The sequence below is a fragment of the Thamnophis elegans genome, chromosome 11, assembly GCF_009769535.1.
Source record: "Thamnophis elegans isolate rThaEle1 chromosome 11, rThaEle1.pri, whole genome shotgun sequence".
In the NCBI taxonomy this organism is placed as follows: Eukaryota; Metazoa; Chordata; class Lepidosauria; order Squamata; family Colubridae; genus Thamnophis; species Thamnophis elegans.
In genome coordinates, this window is record NC_045551.1 from 59,161,530 (window position 1) to 59,179,194 (window position 17,665).

General features: G+C 39.5%; 1 protein-coding gene across 1 annotated transcript in view; it reads left to right on the plus strand.

Annotated features, from left to right (window-relative positions):
- LOC116514896 (kelch-like protein 1) overlaps positions 1-17,665 on the plus strand; it is a 141,886-nt gene that overhangs the window by 92,575 nt on the left and 31,646 nt on the right. Inside the window, 2 exon segments of the mRNA XM_032226716.1 lie at positions 3,891-4,077; positions 13,794-14,018. Coding sequence (XP_032082607.1) covers positions 3,891-4,077; positions 13,794-14,018 — 412 coding nt within the window.

Genomic DNA, 17,665 nt, shown 5'->3' on the forward strand with positions numbered 1-17,665 from the left:
AAATCATTTCCTCCCCCCCCCCCCAATGCATCTCTGTCTTCTCCTATGCATCTCTTTTCGTTAGTATTAAAATCAGATACCTGCATCTTCTATTAAAAGCAATAGTGATGAAATAATGCTTGCCTCAGCAAGGATTGGGTTGGAGTATTGAAGGCAGCCTTATCTTCTACCTCTTCTTTGCTACTTTTGCAACAACTTTCCAACGTCCTTAACGTTTTTATGGTGAGTTTTCCTAGCATACGGATTGGCTCCACATACAGGTTGTGTTGGTCAACGCATAAAAAAATTGTGATGTCAGGCCATGCATATGTTGCTTAGATGTTACTGAGAGAGGAGTGGAAAATATTGCCTGTCCCTTGATGGAGAAACTGTCACAGATACATAAGATGCATTATTTATTTCCCAACAAACCCCGGTACAATTCCCCTGTGGCTGCATGGCAGGGAAGTAAGGTTTATGATAGCACAAGGGCAGCAGCTAATTAAATTTTAGTTATTCTGTGTAACACTTTGGGAAGATGAAATGCACAGGGAGAAGAGCCTAATGTTTGCTCTGCAGACTTATTGAACCAATGTTATGGGTTAATTTACTATATGGGAGATTTTTACAGCATCAGCAACAGCCATAATTTCTAAATTCATTCCCGTTAGACAGTAAAACTAGTTATATATTTTGACTGTTATCCAAGAATATATTTAAGCTTTTTTATTGCTATTATTGTTGTTTAAACTGACATTAGACATTAGTTCCCAGATAAATCTCTGGGATCTATCGAGTGACATTATTTATACCAGTTTAATCAAAGCTGGATGGGAATTTGAGAGATAGAATTTCTGATTTTGGTGCAATTGTTAATTCTTTGGGTCATCCGAGGACTTTGATACACCTAGTCTACCCTGAAAAGTGAGAACCTAGATTTCTTTTGTTTCACTTTTAGCATCTTGTGGGTTTCTTTCAAATTTAAATTAAGTGGGTTAACATCGAATCTACCATCTTAAAGTTCCTGAAAAAGCTATAGACAAAAGACAAAATAAACAAATAGATAGACAAAATATTAAGCCACAGTGGCACAGTGGCTAGATGTAGTACTGCAGGCTACTTCTGCTGCTTGCTGGCTGCAATTGTGCAGTTCAATTCTCACCAGGCTCAAGGTTGACTCAACCTTCCCTTCTTCCAATGTGGGTAAAATAAGGACCCAGACTGTTGGGGGCCAAATGCTGACTCTGTAAACCACCTAGAGAGTGCTGTAAAGCACTGTAAAGCAATACATAAGTCTAAGTGCTATTGCTATTGTTAAACAAAATATAACTTAAAACATGTTTCTAAAGGGAAACTTTAAACTGTAAGATACATTTTAAAAATTAATATTTTATCTATAACTTGCAATTTCTTAAATTTCTTATTGTATAGGTTATGTTTTTATCCATGTCTTTCATCTTTTGCTCAAATACCTACAAAATATTTAGTTAGTTGGTATTATTCCTTACTGTAGCATGACTACCAAGTTTTTTTGCTTCCTGTTCACTCAAGGATAAACTTATTTCCATTGGAGTTATTAGCATCTCATCACATGTCACCATTTTCTCTCGTATGCACAAAGCCATTCCCATTGTGGGAAACTTAAGAATGTAGTTCCTAACTAATCTTCCCCTTTTCACTTTTATGATCGTGATCATTATCTCTGGAACTCATCCTCCCAAAACATTTCCCTTGTGGTGCTCTCTATTTCATCTTTTAGAAGGTGGCCAGAAACATCTGTTTGCACCTGTCACAGTTTCTTCTTCTTCTTTGTGAAGGGCTGTTTCAGAATGTAATGATCAAAGAAATCTTAGCAAGTGTCATTTTGATTCCTGCTCTTTAAGAAAGTCTCTTTCCGTTACCCATTTTCAAGTTTAATAAATGATCATTGCCATTTGTATGTGATTACATAATAACTTACAGTCTTTACGACGATCTTAATTCTCTTATTCCCAGACAGGATGCTTTGGAAGTCTTCAAAGTTTCCTTGGTCTTGCATTGTCCAAACTGAGTATTGGCTGGAGTTGATTATGGCCATTTGAATGTCAGCCACTGTTTGGAAACACAATTATGGAATGTATTAAGCAGGCAACTTGTATAAATCCCTAGTGCCACATAATGGAATAAGCTCCCATTACTTGTCCCAGCTTCTGCCAAGCTAGCAGTTCAAAAGCACCTAAAAATGCAAGTAGAAGAATAGGAACCAGCTTTGGTGGGAAGGTAGCAGTGTTCTCTGCGCCTTCAGCATTTAGTCAGGCCGGCCACCTGACCACGGAGATGTCTTCGGACAGCGCTGGCTCTTCGGCTTTGAAACAGAGAGGAGCATCGCCCCCTAGAGTCAGGAACGACTAGCACATATGTGTGAGGGGAACCTTTACCTTACCTGTATACAAGTCCCTGTCAATATAGCATTGTTTTAAAAGAAATCATATTTCCCATATGTTATAGATCTCTAATCCTGTGTTTCTCCTGCTGATGTGGGGAGTAAAAAATGAGAACATCATATAAAAACAAGATTTGTCCCCCCCAGGAAAAAAAAATAGGGAGATTTAGGATTTAGACATTCCTTTCCATGAAATTGGGGAAGAAAAACTAGGTATCATTTCTGATTTAGGAATCTTTCCATAGGGAAAAATATATTTCCATGGAGAAAAGAGTTGGAACATCATTTTTTTGAAATGCTGGGATTTTTTGAGAATAAATAAAATTAGAATTAACATTATACTTTCTAATACTTCTATTGAAAAGAATGTTCACCCATGCATAGAAGTGTTGTTCTGTTTTCTTTTCTCACAATTTCATGATAATATACTGCTTTTTTTTTTTAGAAGTAGAATGGCTAATAGTTTAATTTCTCACTTGCTATGCTGATACATTGTAAAACCCCATGTAACTACCGTAGTTTTTTAGAGTATAAGATGCACCCTTTTTCCCCTAAAAGAAGGTGAAAATTTGGGTGTGTCTTATACACTGAACGTAGCCCCACCTACCCGCCCTCACTCTTTGGTCTCTGCCTCCCAGCAATTTACCTCCTTGCAGCAAATGGAGGAAATGGGGCTTGCGGAGGCGGCAATAGGCTATGGCAATCCTTGCAGCCTGAAACAGCTGATGATCGGGAGGCCCATGTTGAAATTGAAAGTGAAAGTTGCTGTTTGCTGCAATGAGGCAAATTGCTGGGAGGCAGAGGCAGATTTTTTTCTTCTTCTAATCAGGCAAAACTGAAACAGGCTGTTTGCTGCAAGGAGGTAAGTCAATAGCTATAAATGCCTATAACATGTTCAAAATATTAGACTTATTTTTTTAAAGACTGCTTTATTATTGTTCTAGACAACTTAACAAAATGAAGAAGTTTTTTTTAAATAAATGCTTGATCTGAAGAAGCCCAGTGCTATTGTATCTTCTTTTAAATAGCAGAGAATAACTATACTTCCAGAAAGCCACATCAATTTTAACAGCATCTGTACAAGTATAATCTGAAATGTAACACTACAAATAGTGTATATTGTCTGTACTGTTTGCTGTTTGTTGCAAGGAGGCAAATTGCTGGGAGGCAGAAGCAGATTTTTTCTTCTCTTGGTTTCCTCGCCAAAAGCTAGGTGCGTCTTATACTTTGGAGTGTCTTATAGTCTGAAAAATACAGTATTTCACCGATTACTGCTCCAAATAAGTCTATGGCCATCTTGTTATCTGTTCATCCAGATTGTTGTTCTTGTGGATTTGTTTATATCTTTTTATTTACTGAAACAAGAGGCCCTCTCAATGTCCTTTGCAAGTCCAAGCCTTCTACATCACTGAAGCTTGTGCAAGGAGATCTGAGGATCAGGCCATTAAAAAGTAGAAGATCGCTATTAAATCACTTGTATAATTTACAGATTTTAGCGGACCTAGAAAACCATGCACTTTTTAAAGATGACTTGGAATGTCAGAAGCTGATTCTGGAAGCCATGAAATACCATCTTTTACCAGAAAGACGAACACTTATGCAAAGTCCAAGAACAAAGCCGAGGAAATCTACCGTCGGGACCTTGTATGCTGTTGGAGGAATGGACAACAATAAAGGTACCAGTTAATAGTTGTTTTCCAGACAGACAGTGGGAAAGGATTACTGTATTTTTCAGAGTATAAGACACACCTTTCTGTCCCATGGTGCACCTTATACACTGAATACAGCATTTTTGACCTCCCGAAACCCCGTACCTTCCCAAAAATGAATGTGCAGAGGGTTTGGAAGGCCTGCAAAGTGCTCCTGGGGGGCGGGGCAGGGGGGGCAAAAACAAGATAAAAACTGGGCATTTTTTGCTCGTTTTGCCCCCCCCCCCCCGAGCACTCTACAAGCCTCCTAAAGGTGATTCATGCCTTTTTTTTGGCAAAAAAACGGGCCTGTTTTTGCGAAAAATGGGACGTTTTTTGCTTGTTTTTGCCCCCCAGCCCCCAGGAGCACTTTGTAGGCTTTCCAAAGTCTATGCATACCCCGTTTTTCACAAAGAAATGAGGCGTGCAGATAGTTTGGGAGGTCTACAGAGTGCAATTTTTTTTTTAAAAAAAATTACCTCTTCAAAATCTTGGTGCATGTTATACTCTGGTGCGTCTTATATTCCGAAAAATACAGTATGTTTCTTTTATGGACTATATCTATATATACATTTTTTAAAACTTCTCTGGTGTTGACTAGCCATAGTCTCTACAAGAAAACTATGTATTGGAAATTACCCTAATCAGTCCTTGAGTCATTAAAAACTACATAAAGTAATAACTTGAGGGACCGCCTGCTGCCAATTACCTCCAATAGACCTATTAGATCCCACAGACTAGGCCTCCTCCGAATTCTATCTACCAGCCAATACCGATTGGCCACCACCCGGAGGAGAGCCTTCTCTGTGGCTGCTCCGGCCCTCTGGAAAGAGCTCCCCGTGGAGATTCGGACCCTCACCACCCTTCAGGCTTTCCGCAAAGCCCTTAAAACCTGGCTGTTCCGACAGGCCTGGGGCTGACGAGTTCCCGTCCCCGCTCGAATTGTGTGCTTGTTGATTATTTTTAAATTGTTGTAGTTGTTTGTCCGTTGTTTTCCTCCTGTTTGTATCCCCCCCCCTTACTTTGGTTTGTGAGCCGCCCTGAGTCCCTCTGGGAATAGGGCGGCATAGAAATGCAATAAATCAAATCAAATCAAATAACAAAGAGCTCAAATTTGACTGCAATGTCTGGAGTGGCTAATGATCTAAATATCTTGTGCTTCAGTGTTTTTGACAGTTGTAGCAAGTTGAAGGAAGGGAAAATATATCTACCCATCTCCTATTGCTTTCGCTTAGGTATCTGTGGTTGTTTTCTTTTGGAACAAAATGTTCCCTTTGACCAGAATCTTCAGACAAGTAATCTTGTCTCATCTAGAGTGTCGAAAATAGTTTCTGGCAGGTGGAGCCCTGAAAGAAAGCTGAATAAATATCCCATAGGTCATTTGTTGAACCACAGAAATCTAAAGTCTTTACCAGTGACATCTGCAGTGACAGCCACGAAGCTCTGAAAATGGGTATGTGTTTGTGCAAAGCCCTGCTTCTTTGCAATGTGTGTTGCACACAATGCATGCATATAAAAAGGGACAGGACTTTGATGATCCAGTCCCACCTGCCATTTTGAAGCCAGTAACCATTGTTGGTCAGAACGTACCAGAAAGAACATACTTAAAACTTTGTTGGCATTGTGCAACAGTTGCCAAAAAAAGCCAACACAGTTCTAGGCTGCATAAAAAGAGGGATAGAATCAAGAACACGTGAAGTGTTAATACCATATGATAATGCTTTGGTAAAGCCATATTTGGAATACTGCATCCAATTTTGGTTGCACGATGTAAAAAAGATGTGGAGGCTCTAGAATGAGTGCAGAGAAGAAGAGCAACAAAGATGATTAGGGGACCAGAGGCTAAAACATATGAAGAACGGTTGCAGGAACTGGCTATGTCTAGTTTAATGAAAAGAAACACTAGGGGAGACATAATAGCAGTCTTCCAATATCTCAGGGGTTGCCACAAAGAAGAGGGAGTCAAACTATTCTCCAAAGCACCTGAGGGTAGGACAAGAAGCAATGGGTGGAAACTAATCAAGGAGAGAAGCAACTTAGAAGTAAGGATAAATTTCCTGATAGCTAGAACAATTAATCAGTGGAACAACTTGCCTCCAGAAGTTGTAAATGTTCCAACACTGGATGTTTTTAAGAAGATGTTGAATAATAATTTGTCTGAAGTGGTGTAGGGTTTCCTGACTAGGCAGGGAGTTGGACTAGAAGACCTCCAAGGCCCCTTCCAACTCTGTTATTCTATTCTATTCTATAAAACAATTTTCAGAGGCGTTATTGTCTTCTTTGTTTTGAATGTTAGACAAAACACTTTAAAAACAACTAGCTTTTCTAGCCAACTGCCTTGAATTTATAATTGCACTGTCATTTACATATATTAGATTTTCTCTACAATGATAGAAATTGACATTTTTAAACTGTATTCTTCTACAATAAGCCTGATCATGAAAAACTACAGTCCATTGCACACAAAAAAAGAAGAAAAAAAACGCTGTTTGATATTTATGGCACCGTAATTCCTTAGGTTAATTTACCTCTTTTTCCTTTAAGTATCCATGTGGTTTAAATTTTGGAAGGTTTGACCTGTTCCTTCATGTTGTGTTCCTGTGAAAATTACAAAACTTCTTTAGGTAGTTGTGAAATCAACATTTTCGTGAACCTGTATGATCTTTGAATCCGACGATGAGGCTTGGAAAACCGCCAAGTAATAGTTGCTAATGTATTTCCAGTTTTTATTATTAGACCAATAATTCTTCCTATACAGAAAGAAATCAACAATCTGCAATATAAAATTTACAAACAGTTACATAAACCTTAATAATTCACGAGTGCCATGATGGCATTGCCCTATGTCAGCTCCAGCGCACACATGCACGCTGGCCAGCTGATTTTGGGCCTTCCAGAAGGTGGGGGAGGCCCGTGGATGGCAAAAAATTGGCCCAACGGGTCTACTGGAAGTTCAGAAATGAACTTCCGGTTTGCCTGTTAGGCCCGTTTTTGACCTCCACAGGCTCCGGAAGCTTTCCTGAAGCCCGGGGAGGGTGAAAAATGGCCCAATGGGCCTACTGGTAATCCAGAGGCTTCAGTCAGGCCTGCATGGACATGGGGGTGGGGTGGGGCGGGCGTTGTGTGTGCATGTGCAGGGGTAGGGGATTGCATTATGAGTGTGGGCATGCAGAGTATCGTGCGCACGCCCTTTTGGCGCCAGAGCAGAAAAATGTTCGTCATCACTGCACTAGTGTTGATGGACACCGAGAACAATCTCACCTTGAGGCTTGGCTAAAGATAATCTTGGGAAGGTTTCCAGGCAAGTAGGTAAAGCTAGTGACATTTGTGAAGACAATCTGCCCCTTGTGGATCAAAAGTGATGATGTGACAGGAAAAAAAAAGCTATTTAACTTAAGAAACTACTTTGCTTTTAAAATCTGGTATCCTTTTTAAAACTCCTTGCAATGACATCCTGATATGCTCGCTGTTTGAAAAACCAAAGACCAAAAGAATTACAGCATGGTGTTTCACAGGGATGAAAGAATTAAAAAGAAAAAGAAGAATACTCTAAAGGACTCTCTGAACCAGCTCATAATAAAAATAAGTAATAAAAACATATACATTTTCCTGACAAAGTCCTAAATATTAGAGCTTTGCGAAACTTCACTAGGAACGTTGGCGATGATCCCAATTTTTCCTCCGGAGAAGAGAGTTCAGAAAAAGGCAGAGCTTTGAACTTTGATAAAACTTGCTGTACATTAAAAAGAAAAATCTGGACTAGAAATAGTAACTTTTATGAACAAAAAGCAAAACAGAATTTGGAAGGGGGAAATGCAATCAAAATGCTGACCTATCCAGAAAAACAAAATTAATTATGTTTGGAGTAGGGTTTTCTTTATTGCTTTGATAAATAAGTGCATGTCTTCTGGAGAAAGAAGAGTGTGGCACGCATAATTCAGAAAATTTTAATTTTCTTTTCAACACAACAAACCATTTGTTTATAACACACTCTCCTTTGGGGGAATCATCCGGCCACCATAAAGAATAATAATAATAATAATAAAAGTTAAATGGCAATTAAAATTATACAACAATAAAAGCAAGAGCCATCAGGATATATTTACAATTTTAATAAAGACACGGCTCGCGCAGTTACAACGTTTTAAGCCTGGGCATCATCTAACTCAGGGGGTTCAAACTCAATTCCATTGAGGGCTGCATCGGGGTTGTGTTAGACCTCATGGGTCTGGGGTGAGTGTGGCCTGGGTGGGTATGGCTAGCTTGATATCTCTTGTGTTGGTGGTCCTTGTGGGGCCCAAGGAGTCTGCTACTAGAAACGGGCTCCCAAGCTCCATTTTGGGGGGGTGACAGCTTCCTGCAACCCTCTGCCAGTGAAAATGGAGCTAAGGAAGGCTGCCTGAGCCCCTCATGAGCTCTGTTTTTCTGGTAGATGTTCCACTGTTTCCAAGGCAGCCCCATGGGACAGATCTAAGCACTCCGCATGCCAGATCTGGGCCCCGGGCCTTGAATTTGACACCCCTGATCTAACTGATCTGACTGATGTCAAAACACGTGACCCAACAAATGCACGCCCGACAACAGCATGCTGACAAAACCACAGCGATAAAACCGCGATGTCGACAGCGCACCGACGAATGAGCACAGAAGCGCGCCGACAAAAGAGCGCCGACAGAAGCGCCATTACGGTTAAGGTAAGGGTTAGGGTAAGGGTAAGGGTAAGGGTAAGGGTTAGGGTTACGTTTAGGTTTAGGGTTAGGTTTAGGGTTAGGTTTAGGGTTAGGGTTAGGGTTACCTTTAGGGTTACCTTTAGGGTTAGATTTAGAGCGCGCTTCTGTTGGTGCGCTGTTGTCGGCGCGCTTCTGTGCTCATTCATCGGCGCGATTTCGAACTCGTGCTTTTCTCCCTGCGGTTTTGTCGGTGTGCTTTTGTTAAGCGCCCATTTGTCGGTGAACCATCAAAACAATCTTAAATCCAACCTCAGCAGGTGCTCACAATCCTTTGCACCAACTCCCCACATGCATCCAAAGTTGTGCAAAGCTGGAATAGGGAGAAGACAAATTCCTACAGTAATTGCAGTCTTTATAGGGTCTTTGAATCAAAAAGGGTGGCTCAGTGGCTAAGACACTGAGCTTGTTGATCAGAAAGATTAGCAGTTTGGCAGTTTGAATCCCTAGTGCTGCATAATGGAGTGAGATCCCATTACTTGTCTCAGCTTCTGCCAACCTAGCAGTTTGAAAGCATGTAAAAATGCAAGTAGAAAAATAAGGACCACTTTGGTGGGAAAGTAATAGTGTTCTGTGCACCTTTGGGATTTAGTCATGCCACCACATGACCACGGAGGTTTTCAGACAGCGCTGGCTCCTCAGCTTTGAAACGGAGATGAGCACCGCCCCCTAGTGTCAGGAATGACTAGCACAGATGTGCAAGGGGAACGTTTACCCTTAGAGTCAAAAAATCATATATTTGGAAGAAACTGGAATGCAAGACATTGATCTGGAGAGTTATTCACACGAGTACTTGGCTAAATTAATAAATAGGTGCAGTGAACTTCTACACTCCAATAATTCTGGTCATGCTTTTGGAACCCCTAGGAAAATATCCCTTCCATTCTAAGTTGGCTTAAGCATCATCAATACTCAGGCTTCATGAAAAAAGATTGAGCAAAGAAAGACCCTTCAAAACCCTGAAAATAAATCATCACAGAAGCAGAAATAGAAGAAGTGGAAAAGAGTGGTGAAATTGCTGAGTAGCCAACAGCTGCCTGTAAAATTTTTTGTCAGTATAACAACTACCGAGAACTTATTCGCAGGGAAAAACCTTTAAATTAGGAATAACATTCAAGGCATTTTAATTGAAGACTTTCAGCTGTTCCATTGTATTATTTAGAAAATAACACTGTATTCCATTGTGGAAATAATGCCCCAAATAAGCTCTCTATTTAAACATAAATTTATCATTGAACAGCGATGTTCTTAAGCTTTGGGAACAACATGACTGATATCTATATATCTGTATATGTTTTGATGTAGAATTTGAAAGCTTTATAACAAGGCTTTATAAGCATTTGCAGCTTAGGTGCTATTTAGGAATAGGATAATGAGCACAGAACAGGATGCTATTGACTTAAATCACATACATCTAATATAGAATAAAAGTGAGCTGCCTATAGTTGAAGAGCCAAAAATATTGGTTAAACCAATATTCATAACAAAATTCACTGACAGGTTATTAAAAGACATTTATGCTGTATAAAATAGTATTATAATTCTAATTAACATTAATATAGACTAGAAGACCTCCAAGGTCCCTTCCAACTCTGTTATTCTGTTATTCTGGCTGATTCTGCTCCTGTTTAAACTGCTGCTAACATATACCTTGACCACCAGCTCAAGATTTAGTAACATTGCTTCAAGTAGGTGTAAGCTAATGACCTTGGCCTACAACTGTATGTATTGAAATAATAATAAAAAAAGAATCTATTGAAGTGGAACAAATGTTATTGAACTGAGTTATTGACACGGATATCAAGGAGAATTCCATTAGAAGACAGAAAATAACCAAGGCAGCAGAAAGAATAAGAATATTTATCTGGCAATCCCCCCTCCCCTTGAGATGTTCGAACATGTAGCAGTTGATTCTTATATAAAATTTTCATTTAAAATAAACATGCATGTGGTTTATTCTATGGTCAAATATAGGGCAATCAAATATAATAGCTTATATTATGGGCTCTCAAATTGATAGAGTTTTACCTTAGGAAAACAGTTGGTAATTTGGTGACATCTATGCAAAAATTAAGAGCAAACTCGTTAAATATGTAAAATCTTTGTTTATCTGTAGCACAGAAGCGTATGCCGAATTACAGTTTCATATAGACATATTTCCTAATCCTATCTACTTTGACACAACATTATTTTAGGAATCCTTTATTTAACCCAATGCTTCTACAACAGAAATTTCCAGTTCCCTTTGAACTTATGTAAAATTTGAATGGCAGCTCTCATTTCTACAATTTTCAATTAGAGTAATGGTTGTAGATTTACATTAAAAATAGTTTGCAGGAAGATGTGTGAGAGACAGCACTAAACAATATTGAGCGGGCCAGACTGCTCGCCTGAAATCATGTCATAACAATAATAATAACCTCTTGCCAAATACAAATTAAAAATGAGTATATAAATATCCAAAGAAGGCCTTCGGATACCAAGAATGCACTGTCTTTTAAGGCCTTCATTGTTTACTGTTAGAAAAAAAAAAAACCCTTCTCTCTTCTAGTTAGAAGCAACAGATCATATGATCCATAAATAGTTATAAATCATAAATGAAGGCAAATGTATGCATCGCAGGATAATGTTGCAGGATTCAATCTGTGTCGGTCACTGGGACCAAAAGTTTTGTCTTCCACGCTTTAGGACTCATGCTGGAGCCCATCTTCAGGGAATTTCTCTCCAGCAATTGGATCCTGCAGTAATAAATCAATTTCTAAAAGATTCTGAGTCAAGTTCTATTGCAAAATTAGTTCCAAAGCTTTTTAAACGCATTAGCCAAGTTACAACTACCAGGTATCGGTTTTGCTTTGGAATTTCACCATCCAAACAGCCAAAAGCTCTATGATATTTTCAAGCAATGTGCTTGGTAATACGATGGGAAGACTTTGGATGTAACTCATGATAATTAGAGGGTTAATGCATTTGTATAAGTTGTTGTTCAGAATTAACAGCTATGGGGGAAAAAAACCATTTAAATATAATTGAATGTAGGCATTAGCTCATATTTCTTGTACTAAGGAGCAAATTAGAAGAAAATTTAATATCTACGGTTGCATTAATTATAATTATTCTGTTACACTGAGATTCAAATAGAATTCAAATTACACAAGGACTTTTATTATTAAACACTTTCATTTCAACTGAGTTTAATGGGTCTTTTGTTTGGTTTTTTGATTAGGAGAGTAGCTATTGCATGTCTATAAAACCTTTATTTTGAAACACTGCTTTACGGAAACAGCATAACTGTGGAGAAATAAATTAAAAATATTTAATGGTAAACAATAACAAACTTTCTTTCTCTCTGATTTTGAAGCCTTCTCATTTAGAAAAGTTTTATAAAAACAAAACAGAACTGCATTGCTTTGTATTATGTTGGTTTAGGCTGTATATTTGCATGGACCACTTCTTATTATCTTCTATTCTAAGAAAAGCACCAGTTCAATGGGAGGGTATAGAATAGAATAGAATAGAATAACAGAGTTGGAAGGGACCTTGAAGGTCTTCTAGTCCAACCCCCTGCTTAGGCAGGAAACCCTACACCACTTCAGACAAGTGGATATCCAACATCTTCTTTAAAAAGTCCAGTGTTGGAGCATTCACAACATCTGGAAGCAAGTTGTTCAATTGATTAATTATTAACATTAATAATCATTAACTCAGATTGGCAGATCACCCCTCTTTGGTAGGTTGTTGACGGTTCTATCCAGGATGCCTTAACTTGGATTCCTACATTGAAAAGAAGTTGGAGTTAGCATAGTTTTCTTTCCACATCATATCAATAAGAAACACTGTGGAAGACAGAAACATGTAAAACCTGATGGAAAATACAGGAAAATCCTTAAATCTAAGCCTTGCCATATGTGGATCCAACCCGCAGTGGGAGAAATTCCAACCCAAACGCACACAATATCTAGTAACCAAGAGCTTTAATGAGGTGTGAATTCTCTCATCTGAATTTTAAAATAATTAATTTGTTCCCCTGGGCTTACTGTATGATAAGCTGCCAAAATAATAGGGAAGTAAAACCTGAAACGGCTGCTTAGGAACTGTGAGAATTACACCGATACACTCTGTCTTAATAACTGGATTCAAGGATCTGGGCATTTGCCAAGATCGCTGGGCTTTTGTTTTAACTACAAGGGAAAGAAAGGTGTCGAATGAATGGGTTTGCTGATAAATGACAGGGGTGGGGTGTTTACTTTTACAGAAGGCTTTTACTTATATACAGTATGTATGTATGTATGTATGTATGTATGTATGTGTATATATATAATCTATTAGATTTTTTTTTTGTCTCTTGTGACGAGCCGAAGGACAGAGAATGGAAGTAGTGATCTTCCTTCCATATTTGGGCATACCGGGGGTTGTAAAAATCTAATAGATATCTTTCACCCTGGCTTGGCTGATAACAGATAAGAGCCTGTGGCCTAATGGCTAAGATGTCTGCCTAGTATGTAATATAGCCCAGGTTCAAATCCCAGTAAGGGTATGGCTAGCTGATGAGAGCTAAATAGCTTGAAATAGATCTATACTAGTCTCCCTTTATTTATTTATCAGCACAAATACAACAATATATATATATAGTTCGAATCCCTAGCATTGCATAACACAGTGAGCTCCCGTTACTTGTCCCAGCTTCTGCCAACCTAGCAAGTATAAATGCAAATAGAAAAATAGGAACCACCTTTGGTGGGAAAGTAACTGCGTTCCGTGCACCTTTGGCATCTAGTCATGTCGGCTACATGACCATTGAGATGTCTTCAGACAGCGCTGGCTCTTCGGCTATGAAATGGAGATGAGCACCACCCCCTGGATTCGGGAACGACAAGTACCTATGTGCAAGGGGAACCTTTACCTTTACTTTATATATGCTATAAATCATGCAAGTCCTTCTGTGCTCTCACTAATTTCATTATTGATGTTTCTCAGCAGGTGCTACAACCATTGAGAAGTACGATCTTAGAACCAATATATGGATCCAGGCTGGAGTCATGAATGGAAGAAGGCTACAGTTTGGTGTGGCTGTTATTGACGACAAGCTCTTTGTTATTGGAGGGCGAGATGGCTTAAAGACATTAAACACAGTCGAATGTTATAATCCAAAGACAAAAGCGTGGACAGTCTTGCCTCCAATGTCTACTCACAGACATGGCTTAGGTAAGAGTTCCCTTTATGAAAGATGTCCGTCTCAAATGCGATTAAGCAAAAAATGATCACAAGATAAAGCGGGTGATTTCGTGTCAACAGGCGCAAGTCAGCTGGATGCAAGCCAGTGCCAAAAAATGAAAACAATTCTCTAGGCTTAAACTGATCCATCAACAAAAAGACATTGAAACTTAGGGCAATAGCAATAGCAGTTAGACTTATATACCGCTTCATAGGGCTTTCAGTCCTCTCTAAGCGGTTTACAGAGTCCGCATATTGCCCCCAACAACAATCCGGGTCCTCATTTTACCCACCTCGGAAGGATGGAAGGCTGAGTCAACCCTGAGCCGGTGAGATTTGGACAGCCGAACTGCAGTCAGCTGAAATAGCCTGCAGTGCTGCATTTAACCACTGTGCCACCTCGACTCTGTAGGGCAGCTTCCATATCTAATGTAACTTAGAGCAAATGTAAGTTAAGAGTAAATTGAGTAAACATAACATTATTTTATTCATAGTGGTAGGCAGTGGTTGGTCCCTGCAGCTCAGGGACATGCCTCGCATGCACTCGCTCTTGATGTGCATTGCGCGCACATATGCATTACAATGAAAATTGCTCTGTGCATGCATAAAAGCCGAAAACAAGATAGTGGCCCTATGCTGCCGCTGGGAGAACCAATTTGGGGGGCATGGCAGGCCTGGGTAACTGCTGGTTCCAGCGACTCAGTCCACCAAGCTACTACTGGTTCGGCTGAACTGGACTGAACTGGTAGGAACCCACCACTGGTGGTAGGCAATATCAACAGGGCACAAAGAGAGATTGAAAATCTGTACTTTATTATGATTCTAGAATAGCAGTAGCAATAGCGCTTAGACTTATATACCGCTTCACAGTGCTTTACAGCCCTCTCTAAGCGGTTTCCAGTGGGTCTCCTTTTACCCACCTCTGAAAGATGGAAGGCTGAGTCAACCTAGAGCCTGGTGAGATTCGAACTGCCAAATTTCAGGCAGCCAGCAGTCAGCAGAAGTAGCCTGCAGTACTGCCCTCTAACCACTGCACCACCCTATAACATATCATATGATTTGTAAATACACTTCAGAATACATTTCTTTCATTTTCTGCTAGCAACAAACACATCGTGTTTTTCTCCCAAGAAATGTACTTGTAGTTATAATTTAGTGACTGAACGCGCTCATATAGAGACATCATCATTTCTGTCTTCAAAATTGCAAGGAGTTCCACTGTTTTTCATAACAGAACGTGTTTGAAGTGAGCTCCTGCTTCGTTTTCTGAAGGTTTATAGTGCTTAGGATAGGCCAGTAATAGCTAACCTTATGGTCCTTGCGTGCAGAAATTCTTTCTGCGCACTATCGCATGTGTGCCCACAATGCAGTGTGCCCCGTTCCCTGTGCATGCACATGTGAACCCCCCCCCATGTGGCCTACTCAGCCTCCTGAACCACGTCAATGTTTCTGTGTGTGTGCTTTTGCCCTCCCCAGGATCCAGAGACTTTCTCGAGCTTCCAGGAGGGTGAAAACAGTCTCCTCCAGAGGGCCTCCGGAAGCTGGAAACTTCCAGAACTTCAGGGAGGGTCATTTTTCACCCTCCCCAGACTCCCGAGCTTTTCTTCAAGCCTCCAGGAGGGCAAAAACAGCCTTCGCAAAGCTCCAGAGGTCCTCCCTGGCACCAAAAATGGAGCACAAAGAAGGGGTGTTGCACCCCCCATGTTTCCCCCGCACATGTGGATGTGTCTCCTGGCAGAGACATGAAAATCAGCTGGCCGATGGGTGGTATGAGTGCATGCATGGTGAGCTGACCTGGGTGATGGCTTGTGTGCCCTCAGAGAGGGCTCTGTGTGACACTTGTGGCACATGTGTCATAGGCTCACCATCACGGGAATAGGCTGATGATCTTATAGATAAATTGTGATCTGTTCTTCTAGGACAACTTGCAATGGCCAACTCATCACAGGACTACTTACTACAGCCAATTTCTCACAGAACAACTTGCTGCTAGACAATTCAGTGCTGTATTAATTGTTTCATTCAGCTACATTTATTACTGGTGACACATTTTTGTCAAACAATATTCTTGTAGTTCTGGAATGATTTTTTTTATTAAACTATTATTGACCTTGTTTCTGTTGAAATTAATTTAACTTTTCTATTTGTTGAATTGTCCTAGACAGAATTATCCCATGGTGAGTTGGCCATGGTGAGTTGTTCCATGGCAACTTGGCTGTAATGAGTTGGCCAGGGCAAGTTGGCCATAGAAAGTTTTTCCGTTTTGGTTCTTCAGATCGGCCGTTAGGTGTTTCAAAGAATATTTGGAAGGTAGTCATTCTAATCTGAGAACTAAGCAATTAACACTGATTTTAAAGCATAAAACAACCACAAAAATCCTCTATTTTTAATGATGTGATAAGCTAAAAGAGAAAGAAATTGAAGACAAAATTGTTTTTCATCGAGATTTGATCAGTATTTTATCATAATGCCTTATCCCACCCCCCAAAAAATGTAGCTCCTGCCTTTATAATACAAAGTAATGTTTAAAAGTCATTAAACCTTCGGCTTCCTCTCCCAAGTTTTTATCCCTTGTGTATTACAATGCATTTGTATTTTTTCCTTAAAAGTAGCTAACATTAGAACTAAAAAGAGGGTGGTAGCAGGATTATTCTTCCTAGATTTTCTAGATTACATTCTTAAATGAGAATAGATTTTTGCTTCAGTAGAGCACAACAATAGTTGCTTCTCTATGGATGACACTTTGCTTTTGTCACGTAGTAGATGTCAAAACTGATGAGCCAGGATAAATGTAGGGAGCTTGATGTGTCCTTAATAAGAAGAACTTCAAGGTAATAACAACAGATGGTCGCTTTGTGATTTACATAGATGCTAGAGATCTTCTAAGCAGAGAGATTGCCTGGTTGGAGAGACAGAGCAAATGTTTAAAAATTTGAAATGCTCTGCCCTGAACTTGGAACATGCTGTTTTGATGATGTTGGAATCACTTTGTGTTTGAAACACAATGCTTCAGATGCCAAGGAAAGATTTTGTCAAGCTCAAAAGTTTTCAGACGTAAACAAGACAGCTCAGTTTGAATGCATGGCAGTTGTTTTCTTGTGGTTCAGATTTGAAAGGTTTTGCTAGATGACCTGAAGGACTATACATAATATAGTATAGCCTTTATTGTCATTGTACATCATGTATGCAGTGAAATGGTTAAAAATATAACTCTGGAATGCCTGGCCCGTTAAGGAGATCAAGTGCGGCATCCTAGAGCAGCAATTGTTTGGGACTGTAACCAATTCATTGTGCGGTACTTTTTGATAAATACAATTATAAAACACATAGTATTAATAGTTTTGCACCATTTTCTCATCAGTCCTATGAGTTTAACCTACTTTTGGTAGAGAGTTTGAGCTGATTGAAGTCTTCCAGAATAACCGTGGAACAAAATTCTTTGTCTGTCTCATCAATTTCTTCCCATTGTAAGTCTACTTCAATGAAAACAGCAATGGATAACCTTTGCATTGTGGCAGAAGGATTTTCATTGCATTTTAAACCAAGGTGTAATTTTCATTACCAGCATTCTTATTTCTTTTCTTTATCTTCTTTTGTTCATTATCTAGATCAGTTTAACAAGGGGTCTGTCAATGTTT